At 34.8% G+C, this 21349-nt stretch overlaps 2 protein-coding genes across 5 annotated transcripts in view; one reads left to right on the top strand and one right to left on the bottom strand.

Moving 5' to 3' along the window:
* The window catches only part of EIF3M (eukaryotic translation initiation factor 3 subunit M), a 17528-nt gene extending 16553 nt beyond the window's left edge, over positions 1–975 (top strand). Inside the window, exons 10-11 of the mRNA XM_024752576.1 lie at positions 256–316; positions 782–975. Coding sequence (XP_024608344.1) covers positions 256–316; positions 782–902 — 182 coding nt within the window. The 3' untranslated portion in view covers positions 903–975. The remainder of the gene's footprint in view (positions 1–255; positions 317–781) is intronic.
* A 123-nt stretch (positions 976–1098) lies between these two features.
* The window catches only part of CCDC73 (coiled-coil domain containing 73), a 139028-nt gene continuing 118777 nt past the window's right edge, over positions 1099–21349 (bottom strand). For 2 of the 4 annotated variants that reach the window (XM_024752575.1, XM_024752572.1), the window contains 5 exons: positions 20486–20620; positions 12428–12605; positions 9806–11311; positions 6622–6755; positions 1099–1601 (listed from right to left, as the gene is read on the bottom strand). In XM_024752575.1, coding sequence (XP_024608343.1) covers positions 1386–1601; positions 6622–6755; positions 9806–11311; positions 12428–12605; positions 20486–20620 — 2169 coding nt within the window. In that variant the 3' untranslated portion in view covers positions 1099–1385. The remainder of the gene's footprint in view (positions 1602–6621; positions 6756–9805; positions 11312–12427; positions 12606–20485; positions 20621–21349) is intronic. The other 2 variants (XM_024752573.1, XM_024752574.1) reach the window with 2 other exon arrangements.

A 21349-nucleotide genomic window follows, 5' to 3' on the forward strand; every position in this document is an offset into this window, starting at 1 on the left:
GCCAGAATTCTTAATGAAAACCGTATGTGATATTTAATATAGATAGGCGCAGCAACCAGAGGACAAATTCATGGCCTTCCTTTTGGTTGCATTACATTGCTGGGCTTGTTATTAAATTCAAAGAGCCAGTTTGTAAAATAATGTTGGAAAACTGTAAAGTTTTATTATGGTTTACTTGGTCACAGCTTCATACCTTAGGCTGTTTTCCTTGGGAATATTCCATATAACATGTCATGTAAAACATCTTTTTTTCAGCGGTAAGAACTAAAATGGTCTACTGCAAAATTGATCAAACCCAGAGAAAAGTAGTTGTCAGGTAAGACACTTAATACTTTGCAGCATTTTGTAGAACAATTTATTCTATTTCACTTGAATGTTTAGAGAACCAAGGTGGTGTTAGCAGTTGACTGTAGTTAAATAGTTGCTATTTATCATAATTTTATTAAAGTTCAGACTGAATGTGATTAGCTTATTTAATGAAAGAGTCCTATTTTCCAGCACATTTCATTTAATGGCTCAGTACTGGCTAGAATATTAATGACTTTCGTGTCTGGTTTATGTAGTTCAGGAAAATAGATGGTTTAGGATCAGTATGGCAAATAAAGGTTTTTTAAAAAATAAGCTTCTAATCATTCTTACAACTCTACATTATGTCTTCTGTGTATATTTAACCTTGCTTTTAACTAGATAGAAGTGTGTAATATTGTAAAAAAAAAACAAAAACAAAAAAAAACCCAGAGGATAAAAGGTTGAGTAATAACTTTGTTTTTAATTTTTCCAGTCATAGCACACATCGGACATTTGGAAAACAACAATGGCAGCAACTCTATGACACACTTAATGCCTGGAAACAAAACTTGAACAAAGTGAAAAACAGCCTTTTGAGTCTTTCAGATACCTGAATTTTTATGCTATATAATTTTGTTCTTTTTGGAAGATCTAAATCATAGTAAAACATTATAGCCTGAAATCTGACTACAGTCTGGATAGTTATTTTCTCAAATTTAAAAGAAATCACAATCTTCAGAGCGTACAAAGTAATAGATTACAAAGGGTCACTACGTCTGTTTTGTATAACACATAAGTTGTATTCTGTAAGGAAGGGTTTTGGAGTGTGCAGCAAGAGCTTTGATGAAAGAGTATATGGAGGAAAGACACATTTAATTAAGGGAAACAATGCTAACATCAAACCTTGCAATCTTAGCTATCTTAAATGAAGCATTTACTGAGAGAAAACGTTAACAGTAACACAGTTTCATCACAGAAAAAGTTGGAAAACTGACTACAGCTATAAAGTTTTAGATGTAACAGTCGTGTTCTGGTCTAAACCACATCAATATTTCAATTAAGTCAGTTCACCACTGAAAGCATTTATCAACATTATTTTAATCCGTTTTTCCTACCATCTCTTCTGCTTTTCTTTTTTTAGGTAGGTTGTCATTTTCGGAGCTTAGAAACTTTTCAATTTCATTTATTTGATTTGTTACCAAGCTCTGCCAGTCATCTTCACCAGTAGAAGACACAGCCAAACCACTGGTTTTGATCTTGATTTCCTGAAAATGGCTTTGTGGCAGGGTTGATTTCAGAGGCTTTGTTTTCACCTAGGAAATACCAAACTTGTTTTACCACTGAAATTTTTACTCATTTTCTAAACAATCATCAAGTTTCAAGAAAATCCTTAAGCCTCTGCAATTATGAGTATGTGATAAAAGCTACCGTTTTCTTGGCTAATTTTCAACAACTACCTTAGTCATTTTGGCACCAAAAAACTATAAAATGTGAATCTGTAGGCTTATGTAGTAGCTCTTCAAGATCCCTAATGTATTCCAGGAATACTACAAACGTTTCCTTAAAGGTCTTAAGCTTACATTGAAAGAAAACATATTTAAAACAATGCAGATAAAAATCTGTTTTGTCCTCTACTCCCCTTCCCTTCCCAAACATGTCTATGTTTTGTAACTTCTATCAAAGCCAGGGGAAAATTTAAAATGCTAACGGAAGTAAACTGCCATATAAAAACTGCCTTTTACTTCATGTTTCCTCTTACGCTTCAGAGCACCATTGTTGGAGAAACAGGAAAGAGCAATGAGGTATTTGGAAGTTGGCATGTTTCCAAGGCACCACATTGGGTTGTACTTCTAATACCGTGTTAAATAAGTTTTCCATTTTAAGGTTTCTTCTGATTATAAAATAATTACTGGAAATTTAGAAAATAGAGAAAAGTGTAAAGAAACTAAAAATCACTAGAAATCCACTATCCAGAGAGATCTGTCAACATTTTGGTATTTGCTATTAGTCTTTCTATTAGCATATTTGACCATTCTATAGAATTTTATATCTCAGTTTTTCCCTCTGTGAGTTGTTTCCTAGGTCATTAAAGTTTCTCGTAAGCAAATATCAGTGGCTGCAAAATACTTCTTATGGATGTGTGATCATTTAACTATGCTGTTGTTAACATTTGTTTCCAATTTATCCCTATCAAAAATTCTTGAAAAAAATCTTTTATGGACTTATCAGATTCTCAGATAAAATCCTCTGTTGAAAGGGAATATATTTTTGAGGTATGGAATAGGATAAGAATTAGATTAAAATTTCCCAAGATTCCAGCCACCATCAAACATTTTGATGTAAATATTCAGGACTCCTCTATATATACACTTTCAAAAAATTTGTATCATATTTATATCATTTTCTATGTTGGGTTAAAAACATTTTTAACATTTCCCTCTAGAAAGAGCATGGCTCCATCATATTCCATGTTCCATAATTTAATATACTTAAATATATAAGTTGTTGGAAAACAGTTACTGTTATGAATTAGGCTATAATGAATGTCATTTGTTCTTAAGTCTTTGTGAAGATCTTTGAGTACTGCCTTACATTAAAATCTTTTCCAGTCTGATAAAAATGGTATATTTGTAACATTGTGTTTTCAAAGTGAGATTATATAGTAATAATTTTTAAAATGAGTTTAAATGTTTACATTTAACCTCAGTTTCCTAAAGGGAACTTTTGGATTGCTCTCTTTGGTTCCTGAGAATTCTAGTCAGCCGCCAGTCCCCTCAGAGTCTTAGCCTCTGATCCTTAGGGTAATGCTGGGTTCTTATTTGTCTAATTGCCTATGTTCCTATGAAATAACAGATGAAAAAAGTATCAGCACAGGACCACCAAGAGACCTTAAGTCATTTAACTTTTGTGGGCCTCAGTTTTCTCATCAGCTTCTTTTAGTTAGAAAATGCTGTTATTGTAAAGAGTAACATAATAGATAAAAATGCGCATAAATGTATATTTCTCATAATGTCTGGCATATAAGTGTTCAGTGTACTTCATGTAGCTCACAGGGCCAAAATGAATGTTAGTTATCTGTGCAACACTGAGAACCTGCTTCCTAAGTGCAGGGGGCAGTGTGTCAGTTTCATGCACTACTGAGAATAGTTACAGAGAAATAGACCAAATCTAAATGTAGGTTGCTACTGATTTTGGAGTAAAATGATTGATGATCTATATAACATAATGGTCCTGTTTTGCCAACAAAATGCTAGAAGCGTTTTGGTGCATTTGATATCAAGTACAAATCACCTAATTTTCCAAAATCCTGATTCCTTGACTCTTAATCTTGAAAAAGGAAGGAGACATTTATACATATCTGCTTTAGTTTGTTTCCCTTTACCTACTTGGTGGGAGGGGCAGGAAGGATTGGCTGTAGAGAGAAACAAGATATAATTTTAAAGTTTACACTTAATAAAACTTGTCCTATTTAGCTCAATTTAGGTTTTGCAGCCTACAGAAGTAATTCTAGTTACAGGGGTGCTCCCACATATCTTTGCTCCTTCCTTTTCTTCTCATAAAAATCACTTGCCTCCTAACCTCTTTCTGCCTGGCTCAAAAGATCTACTCTGGCCTAGAACTTCCCCTACCCTGGTACTAGTCCTTTTTATTTAAGCCTGCAGGAGACGCAAGAGGGAAGAGATATGGGAACATATGTGTATATATAACTGATTCATTTTGTTGTAAAGCAGAAACTAACACACCATTGTAAAGCAATTACACTCCAATAAAGATGTTAAAAAAAATTTAACTTAAATGAACCTAATATCACTGGCTGTGTAAAATAAGTGGCTTTCTTTGCTTACTCTGGCCCCTCTCTCCCATCATTCCTGGGTATAATCAAGATTGCAGCAGGCTACCAACCTAACCCCTGCTCTACGAATAAAAAACACTCTTCATGTTGCTCTGGATCTGTAGGGGAAAAGTGGATTAGCTCATAACTACCCAGAATTTTACAGGATTGATGTGGACAGTATGCATAAAAATATGTTGAAAAATGTAAAGAACTTATATTCCCTTTCTGGCTATAAGTCTTCATAAAATTCACTTTTCATTTGGAACAGAAGTTGGCAAACTTTTTCTGTAAAGAGCCAGAGTAAATTTTTTTGGCTTTGTGAGCCAAGTGGTCTCACAACTGCTTGATTCTGTCATTGCAATACAAAAGCAGCCACAGAACTACAGGCAAAGCAAAGCAGTCGGCTGCGTTTGGCCTGCCAGCTGTCATTCAACAGCCCCTGATTTTAGAAAAGTGTATGTAAGCAAGTAAACAGGCATCATAAAGAGACTAGATTGGCCTGGTTTAATCCAGGGATCAAAGCATTTTCAGTAGACTAGGCAAGAGTTCATCTGCTTTTAAATTTGTCCCACATTAGATGTTAATTGGTAATCAAGGTTCAGCTGGGACAATGATACATAGCATAGTGCGTGATGCCTAGTGATAATCACTTAGCTAAACAGACATTTAGTGTTTTACATACACCAGTATTCTGAAGAAATTTTTTATAATGTGAAAATTGAGAAGGTTATGTAGCATGCAACTAAGAGCCAAGATACCTAGTCAAAGTCCACTGCAGACTGTGTTCCTAATGACTTTGGAAAATTACTGAGTTTGGAAAATTACTTCACATTTGTGTCACTGCCTCACCTGTTTTTTGTTTTTTTGCGGTATGTGGGCCTCTACACTGTTGTGGCCTCTCCCGTTGCAGAGCACAGGCTCCAGACGCGCAGGCTCAGCGGCCATGGCCCACGGGCCCAGCCGCTCCGCAGCATGTGGGATCCTCCCAGACCGGGGCACGAACCCGCGTCCCCCGTGTCGGCAGGCAGACTCCCAACTACTGTGCCACCAGGGAAGCCCTGCCTCATCTGTTTTTAAAGATGTAGGACTGTTGTGGGAATACTACGAAAGAGTTTTAAATTCTATAAATATAAATTCTTAACATTAATTAACAGAAAAGGCATTAGGAATCAGATACAAAGAACTTCCCTATTGGGTTTATTATAAAAATGGGCTTGAAAGGGAGATGTGAAATGTTCCATCATACCCTTAAACTGTTTGAAACAGGACAATTAGAAGTATTAAGTATTCAACCCAATTAGAATGAGTGTCTAGCTTTGATACTCAAGCTTCTTTTTGTTTTTGCCTTGATTCTATGACTTATCCAATTAGCCAAGGTAAGAACTTAGATTTCCCAGTGCCCGGCCCACTGCGCTTTAGTTACCATAGTTTAAAGATTGTACACTTGAACATCAAGCTGAAACGATTTGTTTTTGAGCTCAGTTATGCAAAGGTGGAAAAGGTAGATCCTGATTTTAGTTTCAACTTTCCCAAAGGGAGAGTTATGCTATCTTGAGGTTTCTCCAATTTAAAAATGGAAATTAAATGTACTGTTAGAACCTATTACTTGTTAAGGCTGTGTTAGTATTATAATTTTCACTTTAGATGTGCTAAAGGAAAAGTTGTTTAATGTGCATCTCTAAAATTTAAAATATACAGTGACTATGCAGTTGTTTTTTTTGTCATTTTTCCTAAACTTTTTAGGTTACCTTTTAGCAGTTATACCTGTAATTGTTTTTTAGATTTTGAAAAATAACAGCCTTTTTTTTTTAATACAGTCTTTTTTGCACTAAAGTTTTGCACACTAAGTTAAAAAACTTACAAATTTTCCAAAAAAAAATCTGTCAGTTGTAGTTACTTGCTTTTCATATGACAAATGGACTCTTGGAGCCAAATAATCTCTACAAATACTTTGCTTAATATTTATATCCATACTTGATATATTTATGAATATTTGATCCTTTCACATACTGTGTTTTAATAGAAATAATTTAAAATAGACAGATTCTTCCTTTGCAATAGTCAGTTTCCCAAAATAATATAAATTAACTTAAGCACTATTAAAAACAACTGAACTCTATTGATTAGATTATTTAAGGCATCATCTATTAAAATTTTAAATGCTCAAATGAGTGAACTATTTTTTAATAGTTTAAATAAATAAATGCTCAAATGCCACTGTTCCTAAACTTAGGTGACTAAAAAATATAAGTACTTAATACACTACCTCACACTCTCCTTCCCAAAACAGGCTGGATTATATCTATTTGATTTATACACTGTGACTTTTTCCTGCTGTTTTCCATCAAACTTAATTGTGAAAAATGGTGCCATGTTGCCCTCTTGATATTATTTTGAAGATCAGTTAGGTCTTAAAGCATCCAGATGCACACAGTTCTACACATATCTGTAGAATTAGCTCACTAAGGTCTGCTCCACAATATTTTTAATTGACTTACATGTTCTGTGGGAAAAGAAGAATCACAAAAAGTCTTTGCAATTGCATTCCTCTCTTCACTGGGCTCTCTCCTGGGATCTGGATGGATACTCGAGTTATTCAAAATGTCAGCAACTCTGTTAATGCTGGTACTATCTGGTTGACAAAAAAGGAAATGACAACTAAATTTTATTCTCCAGGCACTCGTTTTAGTGACTAAACTTTTTTCTGATCCAATGCTTTGTATTTAAAAAGTAACAATTTCTATTTTCTTCTCACTTTGAACACTGGTTTCCATAGGGTTTGCCCTTACATTAGGCATTTCATTTCAGAAAACAATTTTTTTATTGCTACTTTCTAAAACCTGCTGATTTCACATTAAAATTAGTGACATGGTATAAATATCTTCTAAAGCAATATAACATACCTTAAAATGTTATCCTTATTCCCCTGGTTACTGCACTGCCTACACATATAAACATTTATATAGTGAACATCTTACCAATTCTAAGGGAAAAGTCTGAACCAACTGAAAGTCAGATTTGTAAAATATATTTAAAAAGAAATTGGCCATGATAAAAAATCCAACAAAGGGCTGTCTAGTAGGGGGTCATTGGGCTTTAATAAATAGATAACAATGATTTAGAGAAACATGTAAGGTTAAAAGATATTTAGGAGTATCTTTTATAAGTCTGAGTATTTTACAAGTTGAATATCTATAGAATTTTAGTCATCTCTCCTTCCATCCTAATTTATATGATTGAGATTTAATTTAGAAGAAAGGACTTGTGAGAAAATGGTAAATGTTAGACCAGTCCATTGACTAACAGCATTAAACTAACCACAGCATTTGACAGACAAAATTAATGGAATCTGAAGTTTAATACATTTTATTATATCAGGAAAATTACAGTTTGTGAAGTGAGATTTTACAGTGTTTCCGTGTTTTCTATTTTCCCCTGTATTACTTCTCCATTCATGCCAGTAAACAAGATATACTTATTTTGCTTTTAATTCCCACATTTTCTTTTTAAAATTGTCTCAATTTCCTTTTTAAAAGAAGCCTGTTAAGTCAGAAGGCCATGCAAAGCTTTCCTTGTAATCCATATTTCTTCACTGGATCTAGACACATATTGTTAAACAGGCAAAGTTCCCGTAAAATCTAAGACTGTCTACGACAACCTCAACAACTTTAACTATGAGATTGCTATTAGCAAAATAAACATATTTTTATCATGATCATACTTCTTAAACAATAGTTATTTTTAAGTTACATTTATACAGCACCTATATATGTTATGTAGTATATCTCTGTTAAAATATCTTCAATATTAAAATTTTCAAATACACGAAAATGAAGGGTATGAACATCAATGTACTCATCACCCACCTTCAGTACTTCAATATTAAGTCACGTATTTCATCCATTTACCTCTCTCCCTATGTTTTTTTTAATTCTGGAGGATTAAAAAATTGTTTTATAATCTTTTGTTTCTGATTATTTTAAGAATGATCTAAGTTTTAGGTAAACTGCAATCCATTTAAGATTCTTTTGTTATAACTTACCAAGTTTCCTATACTTTGGTGTTTTTTTTTTAACATCTTTATTGGAGTATAATTGCTTTACATTGTTGTTAGTTGCTGCTGTATAACAAAGTGTATCTGCTATACATATACATATATCCCCATATCTCCTCCCTCTTGCGTCTCCCTCCCACCCTCCCTATCCTACCCCTCTAGGTGGTCACAAAGCACCGAGCTGATCTCCCTGTGCTATGTGGCTGCTTCCTACTAGCTAGCTATCTTACATTTGGTAGTGTATATATGTCCATGCCACTCTCTCACTTCGTCTCAGCTTACCCTTCCCCCTCCCCGTGTCCTCAAGTCCATTATCTATGTCTGCATCTTTATTCCTGTCCTGCCCCTAGGTTCTTCAGAACCATTTTTTTTTTTTAGATTCCATACATATGTGTTAGCATACGGTATTTGTTTTTCTCTGACTTACTTCACTCTGTATCCATCCACCTCACTACAAATAACTCAATTTTGTTTCTTTTTATGGCTGAGTAACATTCCATTGTATATATATGCCACATCTTTATCCATTCATCTGTTCATGGACACTTAGGTTGCTTCCATGTCCTGGCTATTGTAAATAGTGCTGCAATGACCATTGTGGTACATGACTCTTTTTGAATTATGGTTTTCTCAGGGTATATGCCTGGTAGTGGGACTGCTGGGTCATATGGTAGTTCTATTTTTAGTTTTGTAAGGAACCTCCATACTGTTCTCCATAGTGGCTGTATCAATTTACATTCCCACCAACAGTGCAAGAGAGCTCCCTTTTCCTGGAGGATTTTTAAAGCAAAACTCGCACATTGTTATTTCATGTGGTGGTTTGAAAGAGTAAAACAGTCTCCACTATCTGAACTATTTAATATTTGAATGTATTAATACAGGCATATAATTATTAAGGGATTCAATTTAAAGTGTTTCAAACAATGCTAAATATCAATGATATGAAAGGTATTAATGTTACACCTCACTATTACTTGCAAAATAAAAGAACAAAGCTAGATTTGTGGTGCTGGTGAAGGGACAGACAAAAATAGAAAAATTAAGGAAGGAGGGAAAAAATTGGGAGAAGAAAGTGACAACATAGGAGAGAAACTAAAACATAGTTCTGAGAGAAGGAAGTTTGGGTTTTTTTTGGTATGTTTTTTGTTTTGGGGGGGGTTTTTTTAGTATACAAAGAAAAGGAGTAAACATAACACTGGCAGAAGCTGTATCAACAACTTCACTGCATTTGCTCTAGAAAGTAAAAAAAGAGACTTGGATTAGGTAGATGTTCCTAATTTAAAATTAATGACCCAGACTTGTGGCTGTTTTTGCTATTTTCAGTTCTTTGATAATGAAATGTTTTTCTTTTTAATTTCCAAAATGCAATTGACCTCTGTACATGTTGATAATACTGGCTCAGATTTAGGTGAAAATAAGTCCATTTCCATTTAAATAAAACTTTTCCTACTTTTACATATATATCAATACGTATAAGGAGTCTTTTAGGTTTAGGCAAAAAAAATACTTATATATATATAGTAATATAAATAAATTTTCATTTTAAACAATCTGGAAAATTTTTACCAAGAATAATAAGTAGAAATACAAATTTTAAAAGAATTAAAACATAACCCTTATTTTCTTACCTGGTCCGCTATCCTTCCCGTCATCATCCACACCAACATTTTTACAAGGTGTCAACGAAACCATCTTTTTGTTTTCTAATAGACCTATTGGTCTCTTCTTCAGCAACAAAGGAATGCTAGATGTTGAAGTGCTCACTGTTTGACTTTCAATTTGATTTACTTTTGGCCAGGAACTGGGGTCTAAAAAATTCACATATACTAGAGTTTTCTCAGTTTTTTTATCTGAAGTTGAAAGATCAAAGGCTGACCTTCCACTTCTGTTTACTAAATCTCCAGATGGCTTTATGTGAAATGGACATGATTCTTCCAGCTGTCCTTCACTGTAAATTTTTCCTGAAACAATGTCATTTAATGACTCTGTTTTCTCTGTACTATTTAACAATGTATGCTGTCTTTCATTAGGGAAGAGGTCATTTTTTTTTACTTCAGTTCTCTGATTCTCATCAATCTGGCTCTCTTTACTGGAAAACTGTATTTCTGTGGAAGTTTTCACATGAATAGCAGTTTTCATATCTTTGGCTTGTGAAGCATCTATATTCTCATTGTTAATCTGAAGATGGGAAACAGTCACATTGTTTTCTAGATACCCCAAACAGTTCTTAACTTGACTGTTATGCATATCATTCACATTTTTCCTATATATAGTTCTTTTCACAGGGCTTGAGTTGGGTGTCACCAACACAGGCATAATATTAACATTTTTATCTGAATTCTTTAAAAGTACGTTCAAACTGTCACTGAAAACAGCAGAAGAAATGGGGCGGTTGATTGCTATATCACAGGGAATAGTTAGTTCAGGTTGCTCTGAAGTACCATCACCAACTTGCTGAAAATCTGAAATTTCTTTAAATGGCAATATGCTACATTCACTTTTTTTATTTAACAGTTGTATTTGTCTTATTTTACATTGTTTATCATCTAACATAACATTCCTTGAATCCGGTAAATTATATTTCTGACACTGGACAAGATTCCTTTTTACATCTAGAGATGAATCCAAATCTGCTTTGGTTTGGCAACTATTTGTAATTTCCTTCTCCGTGTCATTTTCTTGAGTCCCTGGAAGCAATCTGAATTGCTGTTTGAATGGTTCATCTTCAGAAACATCTTTTTTATGATTTGTATTGCAAGCCATCTCATCTAAAATACTGTTAAATGATGTTCTGTTATTTTCAACCCCCAGGTGTACATCTGCATGGTGATGATCTAATCCTTCAGTTCTTTCTGGGTGTATCTTTTCTCTTTCTATTGATATATCTGCCACTAAAAAAGAAAGATTTGGTGATTTAAATTCTGTACACCCATTATCTTTTTCCAAGTCCACTTTGTCTTGTATTTCTATAGTAACCACTTTTGTAAAGTCAGTAACATCCAAGGTTTGTCCTTGACTAATTAATTCTTTTTCTATGCTGAGGGTTTCGCTTAGGGAGATTTCACTTTGATTTTCATTCTGAGGTACAATAGTATTAATTTTCTTCTTGGGGCTTTTTTCAAAAGGTTGTAAGTCTGTTATAATGAGAACACAGTAAATTTTTGGGTTATACACAAAAGCCTGCTTTTATAAAATGCATGTTAACTATTTTTATAAAAACATATTTAGCTTTAAATATTTCACTGGCAAGCTATTACACAAACATAATGACACCAATTTTATATAAATATTGAGTTCCCTTTAATAAGGATGCTAAAACGTTCGACTGTATTCACACTAAATTTTTATTTCATAACAGCGAAAGTATTTTTGGTTTAAAAAAGCTAAGTTGAGGGCATTACAAAAAGTAAGTTGAGGGCATTACAAAATGGTTATTTCTCTAGTCTGTTGCTTCCTTTTGGGCATACGGTACAATTCCATATAAACACACAGCTGATTAGATAAAAATTAATTTACTCTAACGGTCAAATTGTAATTTCTCTTACTATGTAGATGCAGAAATTGCTAGCTGGTTTCTTCAAGACTAATAATCATCACTTTCTTACTCACTACCTTGTAAATATTTTTAAAATTTGGAATACTTTTGGGTAAAATATATAGAATATCTACTTAAGATATTAATTTTATTCATCTGGGTTTTAACCATAGATTTCAAAATTTCAGTATAGTTAACAATAATCTGGACTACAAATTTAGGGCATGAAGGGTCTTTTTAATCCAATCATTCTCTCTACAACATCTCCACCAAGTGGTTGTTCAGCCTAGGTTTGAACAAACTTCAAACTACCTTCTTTAAACCACTCTTTTTCAATATGGATGAATCAGTCAAATTTTCAATGGTTACAGAAAGGTCATTTGAACTAAGAAAAGTGCTCTGGAGTCTGGTCATCAAAAGGTTATTGGTAGCTCATTCTTGGCAAATCAGTGAAGGCAGAAACCAGAATGCAAAAAGCCAATGAATAAGTGATGAGAAGGGAAAGCAAAAATGTATTTTTCCCCCTAATATTGACTCTATTGAAGAATAGCTCAAAAGACATACAAGTACTTTTGTTAAGACACATACAAAGGGAAAAGTATTTCTCCAATTATACTACTAGGTCCTCAAAGCAAAGACTGTAATTGATATTCCCCTAAAATGATCAATATAAAAATTAGAAAATATCAATGTAACCTTAGGTTACCTTCATTACCTATAGTGATTTCTTCTATAAATGGGGCTTCTTTCTTTTCCTCCTTTTCTCTGTATTCAGTGTCTAAACAACAACTCTCAGTATTTTCTTCCCTTACTTCTTGCCTGGAATTATATTTCTGTATGATGGTATTTTCTGATTTTTCCACTGACATTTCAGTATTTACTTCTGGAAGGTTCTAGTGTAAAATAGAAAAGGTTCCTTTAATGTAAACACAGACTGTTAAAAAGTATAAAACATTTGAACAAACTTTGTTAATGCAAGTGGAATCTATATTTCAGTTCAACCATCCAGCAGTTTCTATTTGAAAGCCAAATGATTTTTTGGCTAAATTTAATATACTGTTCTTTGTAACAAGATCACTGTAAGTTAATTTTGTATAGTCTATCATATTTAAATAAAATGGAGAGCCTTAGATGTTTTCAAACATGCATTCCACATTATTATATAATACCACACATTAAGAACTACTCCTTTATTAAAAGCAAAGTAATCATGGCAGGCAAATTGTTTTGAGTGTTTGGTATTTTTATGTATCTTTAAAATAGTGAATCAATTCAACATCTTTTTATTCCCCCTAAATATTGAGCACATATTACATGGAAGCACTGCACTAGGCTTTGGGATACAATGATGAACAAAATATAGTCCCTATCCTCAAAAAACTTATGGTCCACTGGGGAAGATAGTAAAAGAAATGACAGGCAATTTTAATATAGATGGGGATAAGCAGGCACTCCAGGGAGAACAAATGGCATTCACAGATGTTAAAAGCAAACAAAATTATAGTCTTTTCATGTAGTTTTACTTCGTGGAACTACTTGGGATTTACTTCAGCTTGAGCTTAGATGCTGGGAGAAGAATGGAGAGAAATGAAGCTTGAACTAGGCCTAGGTCGTTAAGGGCCCAATATAGCATACTAAGGAGTTCTAACTCTACCAGAAGTCAATGAGAAGTCACTGAAGGATTCAGGCAAGGTGATTAACATGAGCTGATTGGAAAGACCATTCTGGCTGCAGTATAAAGAATGGATTAGAGTAATATTTTCCAAACTTCACTGTTTAAAACCTGAAATAAGAAATAAATATGTTTTACAACACAATGAGCATACCAAGTAACACCAACTCAATGAGATACATTCTAATATTTTCTATGTTACATTATTTTATTTCATTTTTAAAGGAATGCCAGTCACGAAACCACCAGACTGATTTCCATGTACCACTAACAGGCTGCACTTAGAAGTCTGAAAAACACTGAATTAAGGGGAAGCAACAAGAGGCAGAGAGATGCGTCATAAGAATGCCACAGTAGTCCAGGTGATATCAGCAAAGATGAAAAGCCTGAATAGATTCATGAATTATTTATTAAGCTAATATCAACTGTTGAATGATTGGTTATGAAAACTGAGAGGAGAGTCGAGACTGATTTGCAGAGTTTGGATTAGGTACCTAGGTGACTGGTGGGTGTTATTTACTGAGCTAGAAAACAGGAGTAGGAGGTTTAGAGAAATATCACGAGTTCATTTTAAATCTCTTGATGGGACTTCCCTGGAGGCGCAGTGGTTAAGAATCTGCCTGCCAATGCAGGGGACATGGGTTCCATCCCTGGTCCGGGAATATCCCACATGCCACGGAGCAAATGAGCCTGTGCACCACAACTACTGAGCCTGCGCTCTAGAGCCCATGAGCCACAAACTACTGAGCCCACACACCACAACTCCTGAAGCCCATGACCCTAGGACCCATGCTCTGCAACAAGAGAAGCCACTGCAATGAGAATCGCACGCACTGCAAGGTGGAGTAGCCCCTGCTCACCGCAACTAGAGAAAAGCCCGCTTACGGCATCGAAGACCCAATGCAGCCAAAAAATTTTTAAAATAATAAAAAAAATTTTTTTTAAATCTCTGTAGTTTGAAGAGTTATTAGTAAGACAAAAAGGTGGGAGATGTCTAATGAACATTTAGATGTATAGAACTGGAACTTTTAAGAGAAAACTGAGCTGGAAATGTAGATTTGAAAATATCTGGCAGATAGAGGGCAGCTGAAGACATACAAGTTGATAAGACTGATTAAGAGTATATTTTAAGAGGAAAGAGAATAAAGAATAAAATGCTAATGAAAATCCCCAAGGGAAAGGCAGGGGAAGGGAATCTTGCAAAGGAGGAGTTTGCAAAGGAGATGGAGAAAAATAGTATGGTGGTTACCAGGAGCTTTGGAGTTGGATAAATATAGGTTCAAATCCTGTTTCAGTACCTATTAACTGTGAAACCCTAGAAGGATACTTACAGAGTTGACCCTTGAACAACATGGCTTTGAACCGCACAGGTCCAATTATACGCAGGTTTTCTTCAATAGTAAATACTACAGCACTACACATCTGCTGTTGGTTGGTTGAATCTGTGGATGCTGAACCATCGATATGGAGGAACCGCGTATATGAAGGGTCAACTATAAGTTATACACAGATGTTTGACTGCTCTGAGGGTTGGTGCCCCTAACCCTGGAGTTGTTCTGGGGTCAACCATTTTAAGAGTTATCCATTGCTGTATAGCAAATACCTCAAATTTGGTGGTTTGTAACAGCAAACATTTATTATCCCATAGTTTTGATGGGTCAGGAACTTAGGAATGGCTTGGCTTGATGGTTCTGACCCGGGTCTCTCATGAGGGTCTAGTCAAGCTGTCTGTCGTCTGAAACTTTAACTGGAGCTGGAGGTTCTGTTTCTAAGAAGGCTCACTCCCGTGGCTAGCAGCTGTGAGGGCTGTTGGGTGGAGGAGTGCCTCAGTTCTCTTGTATGTGGCTTTTCATCCTCCAGAGCCCCTCTTCACTATGTGGCCTCTCTGGCAGGATAGCTGGGACTTCCTTACATGGCTCAGAAAGAGAGAGAGGCGGAGAGACAGACACAGACTGAGAGACAGAGAGCGTGTTCACCCACGCTCTCACAGAAACCACAGTCTTCTTGTAACCTAATCTCAGAAGAATTGTAACGCATCACTTCTGCTATAGTCTATTAACTAGAAGCAAGTTACTAAATCCAACTCACACCCAGTGGATGGTATTACGAAGGAACATGAACACCAGGAGGTGGGAATCACTTGGTGCCACTCCTCAGTGTATACCTTCCAAAAATTAAAAGCAGAGATTCAAACAGATAGTTGTATGCTAATGTTCACAACAGCACAACATCCAAAAGGTGAAAGCCCAAGCGTCCATCAACAGAAGAATGGGGCTTCCCTGGTGATGCAGTGGTTAAGAATCTGCCTGCCAGTGCAGGGGACACGAGTTTGAGCCCTGGTCCAGGAAGATCCCACATGCCACGGAGCAACTAAGCCTGTGTGCCACAACTACTGAGCCTGTGCTCTAGAGCCTGCGAGCCACAACTACTGAGCCCATGCACCGCAACTACTGAAGCCTGCGCACCTACAGCCTGTGCTCTGCAACAAGAGAAGATACCACAATGAGAAGCCCGTGCACCGCAACAAAGAGTAGCCCCTGCTCACCACAACTAGAGAAAGCCCGCACGTAGCAATGAAGACCCAACACAGCCAAAAATAAATAAATTAAATAAATAAATTTATTTTTTAAATAAACCAAAACAGAAGAATGGACACACAAAATGTAGTGTATCCATACAATGGAATATTATTCTGCCATAAAAAGGAATGAAGTGCTACAACATCGGTGAACTTTGAAAACATCATCTAAATGAAATAAGCCAGACAAAGAGGACAAATATTGTACAATTCTATTTATATAAAAAATATAGAATAGACAAATTCATAGAGTCAGAAAGTAGATTAGAGGTTACCTGGGGAGAGGGGAAAATCAGAAGTTATTGATTTATGGTTACACAGTTTCTGTCTGGGATGATGCAAGTTTTGGAAATAGCGGTGATGATTTCAAAACATTGTAGTTGTAATTAATGCCACTAAATCGTAATTAGTACAACTGAATTGTAATTTTAACCACTTTAAAATGGCAAATTTTATGTTATATATTTTTTACCACAATAAAAGAAATTTCTAAATAAAAGTGGTCTACAAAACATCAGAGAAAGTATGATTTATTTTAGTTTTTAAAAAATGCATATAAATGAATAGCTATGTGTGTCTGTTTCTATACAAACACACACATAGAAAAACTCTGGAAGTCATATACCATAATTTTAACAATCACTATTTCTGGATGGTGGGTTATGGGTGATCTTCACTTTCTTATTTTAAAGTATCTATATCGTCTACATTTCTTAAAATAAAAACATGATTTATAATCTGAATAAGTTATTTTCAGTATGAAAGTGAATGAATGCTGATCAACTTTTTATGAATGCAAGTCTATATTCATTTCTTTTTTTTTTTTTTTTTTTTTTTTTTTTTCCGGTACGCGGGCCTCTCCCTGCTGTGGCCTCTCCCGTTGCGGAGCACAGGCTCCAGACGCGCAGGCTCAGCGGCCATGGCTCACTGGCCCAGCCGCTCAGCGGCATGTGGGATCCTCCCGGACCGGGGCACGAACCCGTGTCCCCCGCATCGGCAGGCGGACTCTCAACCACTGCGCCACCAGGGAAGCCCTATATTCATTTCTATAATCAATCAGATGTAGGAATTACTTGCTATTTATAGCTCTCAAGCTATGTTATAGCTATGAATATTAAAATGACAATCAATATCTCTGGCCTGGACTATTGCATTGTTCTCCAAGTTGGAATCCATGCCTTTAGCTTTGTCCCACTGTCTACCCACATCATCACCAAAATGACGTTTCAAAAAAGTAATCTAAGCACTTTACTCCTTGTTTAAAAGCCCCCAAATGGTAGTGTCAAGAACAAATTTCTATGAATGGACTATATAGCCCTCTACAGTCGGTCTTCTGCCTATCTTTTCAACCTCTTATCCTGCTACTTACTGCCTTGCTAACCAACATCTAGTTTACATATTGAATAACAATATTTCACTTTTCTGATTCTTGCTCACTTTACTCCATCTAATTTAAATCTCTATCTGGAAAATTCTTAGTTATTTTTAACAACTCAGCTCAAAAATGTCTTGCTGTGTGAGGTCTACCCCTCATACACAAGTAAGGTGAAAAAAGCAAACACTAATCATAAAAGATGGAACAGCTATATTAATATCAGACAAAATAATATTACTAGGATAGGGATGGACATTTCATAATGATAAAAAGGTCAATTAATCAGGAAGTCATAATAACTATAACTGTGTATACACCTAATAACAGGGCTTAAACACACATGAAGCAAAAACTGACAGAACTGAAAAGAGAAATATAAATTCACAGTTATAATTAAAGATTTCCCACTAATTTATAGAACAAGTACACAAAAAAATCAGTAAGGATAGAGAAGACTTGAGCAACATTATCAACCAAACTGACCTGACATTTATAAAACATTCTACCAGTCAACAACAGAATACACATTCTTTTCAAGGGTACATGAAATATTTGCCAAGATAGAAAATATACTTGGCAAAAAAACAAGTCTTAATATATTTAAAATGATAAAAGTCTTACTTAACTTTGAAGTCATTAACAGAAATATATTTGGAAAATTCTCAAATATTTGGAAATTAAACAGCATGCTTATAGGTCAAACTCATATTCATGGGTCAAGGAAGAGCTCACAAGAGAAATGTTAAAATATGTTCAACTGAATAAGAATGAAAACACATCAGAATTTGTAGAATGAAGCTAAAGCAGTGCTTAGTGGAAAATTAATAGCTTTAAATGCTTATATTAGAAAAGAAGAAAGGCCAATAACCAATAAATTGACAAGTTAGATGAAAAGAACAAGTTCCTTGAAAGAAAAATTAGCAAAATGGACTGTGTTGGAGGTCTCCAAGTCTACCCCCAGGTTTGGTGATTTGCTGTGAAGACTCATATGACTCAATATACAGTTGTACTCCTGACTAAGATTTATAACAGCAAAGAATATAAAGCAAAATCAGCAAAGGGAAAAGGCACAAGAGGTGAAGTCTGGAGGAAACCATGTACAAACCTCTTTCAAGAGTCTTCTAGTGGAGTCACATAGGACATGCCTAATTCCCACAGCAATGAATTGTGATCACAAATGTAAATTGTTGTCTACCAGAAAGCTCGTTAGAGACTCAGTGCCCAAAGTTTTTTGGTTGCTGGTCACTCTCTGCCTAGCATGTGCCAAAACTCCTGACTCCCAGAAAGAAAGCAGATGTTCAAAGTAAACTACTTAATAGTTTAGGCCCAGTGAGCCATTCCTGTCTGTTAGAAAGTGGTGGGAACCCTCCCCAAATCCAAAGTACCAGGTATCAGTCAAGAGCCAAACTTACAAGCAGGTCTTTCAGAGGCCTTTCACAGGCCTGCTATGTCAACTATTTTCTGCACACTGACATAAAAAGAAATTGAGACTCTGAATAGCCCTATAAATAATTTAAAAACTAAATTTGTTATTAAAAGTATTCCCACAAAGAAAAAGCCTAGATAGCTTCACCAATGAATTGTATATAATATTTAGTAAGTAACACCAGTTCTACACAATACTCTTTCAGGAGGAGAGAACACATTCCAACTCAATTTATGTGGCCAGTATTACTCTGACACAAAAAAACAGACCAAAAGAATGCAAAGAAAAAACAAAACCTATGTATCAATATTCCTCATCAATTCAAAACCCCTAACATAGCATTAGCAAATCAAATCTAGCCATATATAAAAAGGATAGTACATATCCCAGGAATGCAAGGTAAATTTAGAAATTAATTAATGTAATTAATTGGTTAATACTGACACATTAACAGAATAAAGAAAAAAATATGATCTCAATAGATACCGAAAAAACATTTGACAAACTTTAATACCCACTCATGATAAAAATTCATTCATGATAAAAACTCAGTGAACTAGGAATAGAAGGAAACTTCCTCGACCTGACAAAGAGCATATACAAAAAAATCTATGGCTAACATAATATGAAATGATGAAAGATTAAATACGCTCCATCTAAGATGAGAAGTAAGGCAAGCATGTCAACTCTTAGAACTTTTATTTAACACTGTACTAAAGAGTCCTAGCTAGGGCAATAAGTTGAGGAAAAAAATAAAATGTATACAGAGCAGAAAAAGAAGTAAAATTTATCTGCCTTAAATTCTCAGATGACATAATCATATATATAGAAAACTCCAAAGTCCAACCAAAAAAACCCTACTACTATAATAAGTTAATTAAAAAGGTAAAAGGATAAAGAAAAGGTAAAAGGATACAAGGTCAATGTACAAAAATCAATTTTAATTCTATATACTAGCAACAATTAGAAAAATTAATTTTTAAAATACTATTTACAGTAAGAGCACAAAACATGAAATATTCTGGGATAAATTTAACAAAATACTTTCAAGACCTGTGCAATGAAAACTACAAAACATTTCTGAAGGATATTAAAGAATATCTAAATAAATGTAAAGATACATACCATGTTCATGAATTCTATGTTATGATGTCAATTCTTTGCAAATTAATCTATACATTCAACACAATCCAAGTCCAAACCCCAGAGACTTTTTCTTTTAGAAACTGACAAACTGATTCCAAAAGTTATATGGAAACGCAAAGGACTTAGGATAGCCAAAACAATTTTGGAAAAGGACAAAATTGAAGGACCTATACTACCACATTTTAAGACTTCTTATAAAGTTACGCTAATAAAGAAAGTGTTATATTGGCTTAAAGATGGACATATAATCAAAGGAATATAATAGAGGGTGCAGAAATAGACCCACATATATTTATTTGGTTAACTGATTTTCAAAGAAAGTACCAAGGCACAATGGGAGAAAAAATTGTCTATTCCACAAAGGTATGTGCTAGAACTGAAAATTCATGTCCAAAAAAAGACCCTTGATCCTTATGTCATATTGTACATAAAAATTAACTAAAAATGTATTACAGACTAAACACTTATACTAATTTTTCAAAGTTGAGAAATGGAAAATATGAAGCATGGAGAAAATCATCAGTGATGGTCCTAATTTCTTTAAGAGCTTATACCCCCAACATACTTGAATTTTACCTGAAACTTCTTGTCTTCCTCAAACTTTTTCTGATCGCATAATTCATCATAATGTTCTTGTAACTTAGTATGAGTTTCTTTAAGTGATGATAACTCATTTTTAATCTCATTAATTTCTCCATTAAGTTCTTCAACCTAATATAACATTTAACCAAAATGAAAACGTATATAAATTTATTTTGTATAAAAATACTTTATTAACACAAGTCTTTGGAAATAGTAAAAAATGAAAACATTCCAGAAGTAATTACTAATATTAAAAGCTACCATTTATTGACTAGTGCTGAGTACTTAATAAACATAATTTCACACTCATAAAAATCCTATGAGGGGCTTCCCTGGTGGCGCAGTGGTTGAGAATCTGCCTGCCAATGCAGGGGACACGGGTTCGAGCCCTGGTCTGGGAAGATCCCACATGCCACGGAGCAATTAAGCTCGTGAGCCACAACTACTGAGACTGCGCGTGTGGAGCCTGTGCCCTGCAACAAGAGAGGCCACGACAGTGAAAGGCCCGCGCACCACAATGAAGAGAAGCCCCCGCTTGCCGCAACTAGAGAAAGCCCTCGCACAGAAACGAAGACCCAACACAGCCAAAAAAAAAAAAAAAAATCCTATGAGGTATTTTTAGTCTCCAATTTACAGGCGAGAAATGTGAGGCTCACAGACGTTAAGTAGCTTGCCCAAGATCAGGTAGATATAAAGTGGTAGTCAAGAGTCAAATCCAAGGCTAAGTCTAGGGGTTGTGCTTTCAAGTACTACATTAAACTACCTCTTGTTACAAATGAAAAATTAATTTATTTTTAATCATAAAAATTCTATAAAAGTTACCACTTCATTGCTTTCTTAAAGTTTTATTTTCTTGTT

This window comes from Neophocaena asiaeorientalis, unplaced genomic scaffold (assembly GCF_003031525.2).
Source record: "Neophocaena asiaeorientalis asiaeorientalis breed wild unplaced genomic scaffold, Neophocaena_asiaeorientalis_V1.1 scaffold196, whole genome shotgun sequence".
NCBI classification, from domain to species: Eukaryota; Metazoa; Chordata; class Mammalia; order Artiodactyla; family Phocoenidae; genus Neophocaena; species Neophocaena asiaeorientalis.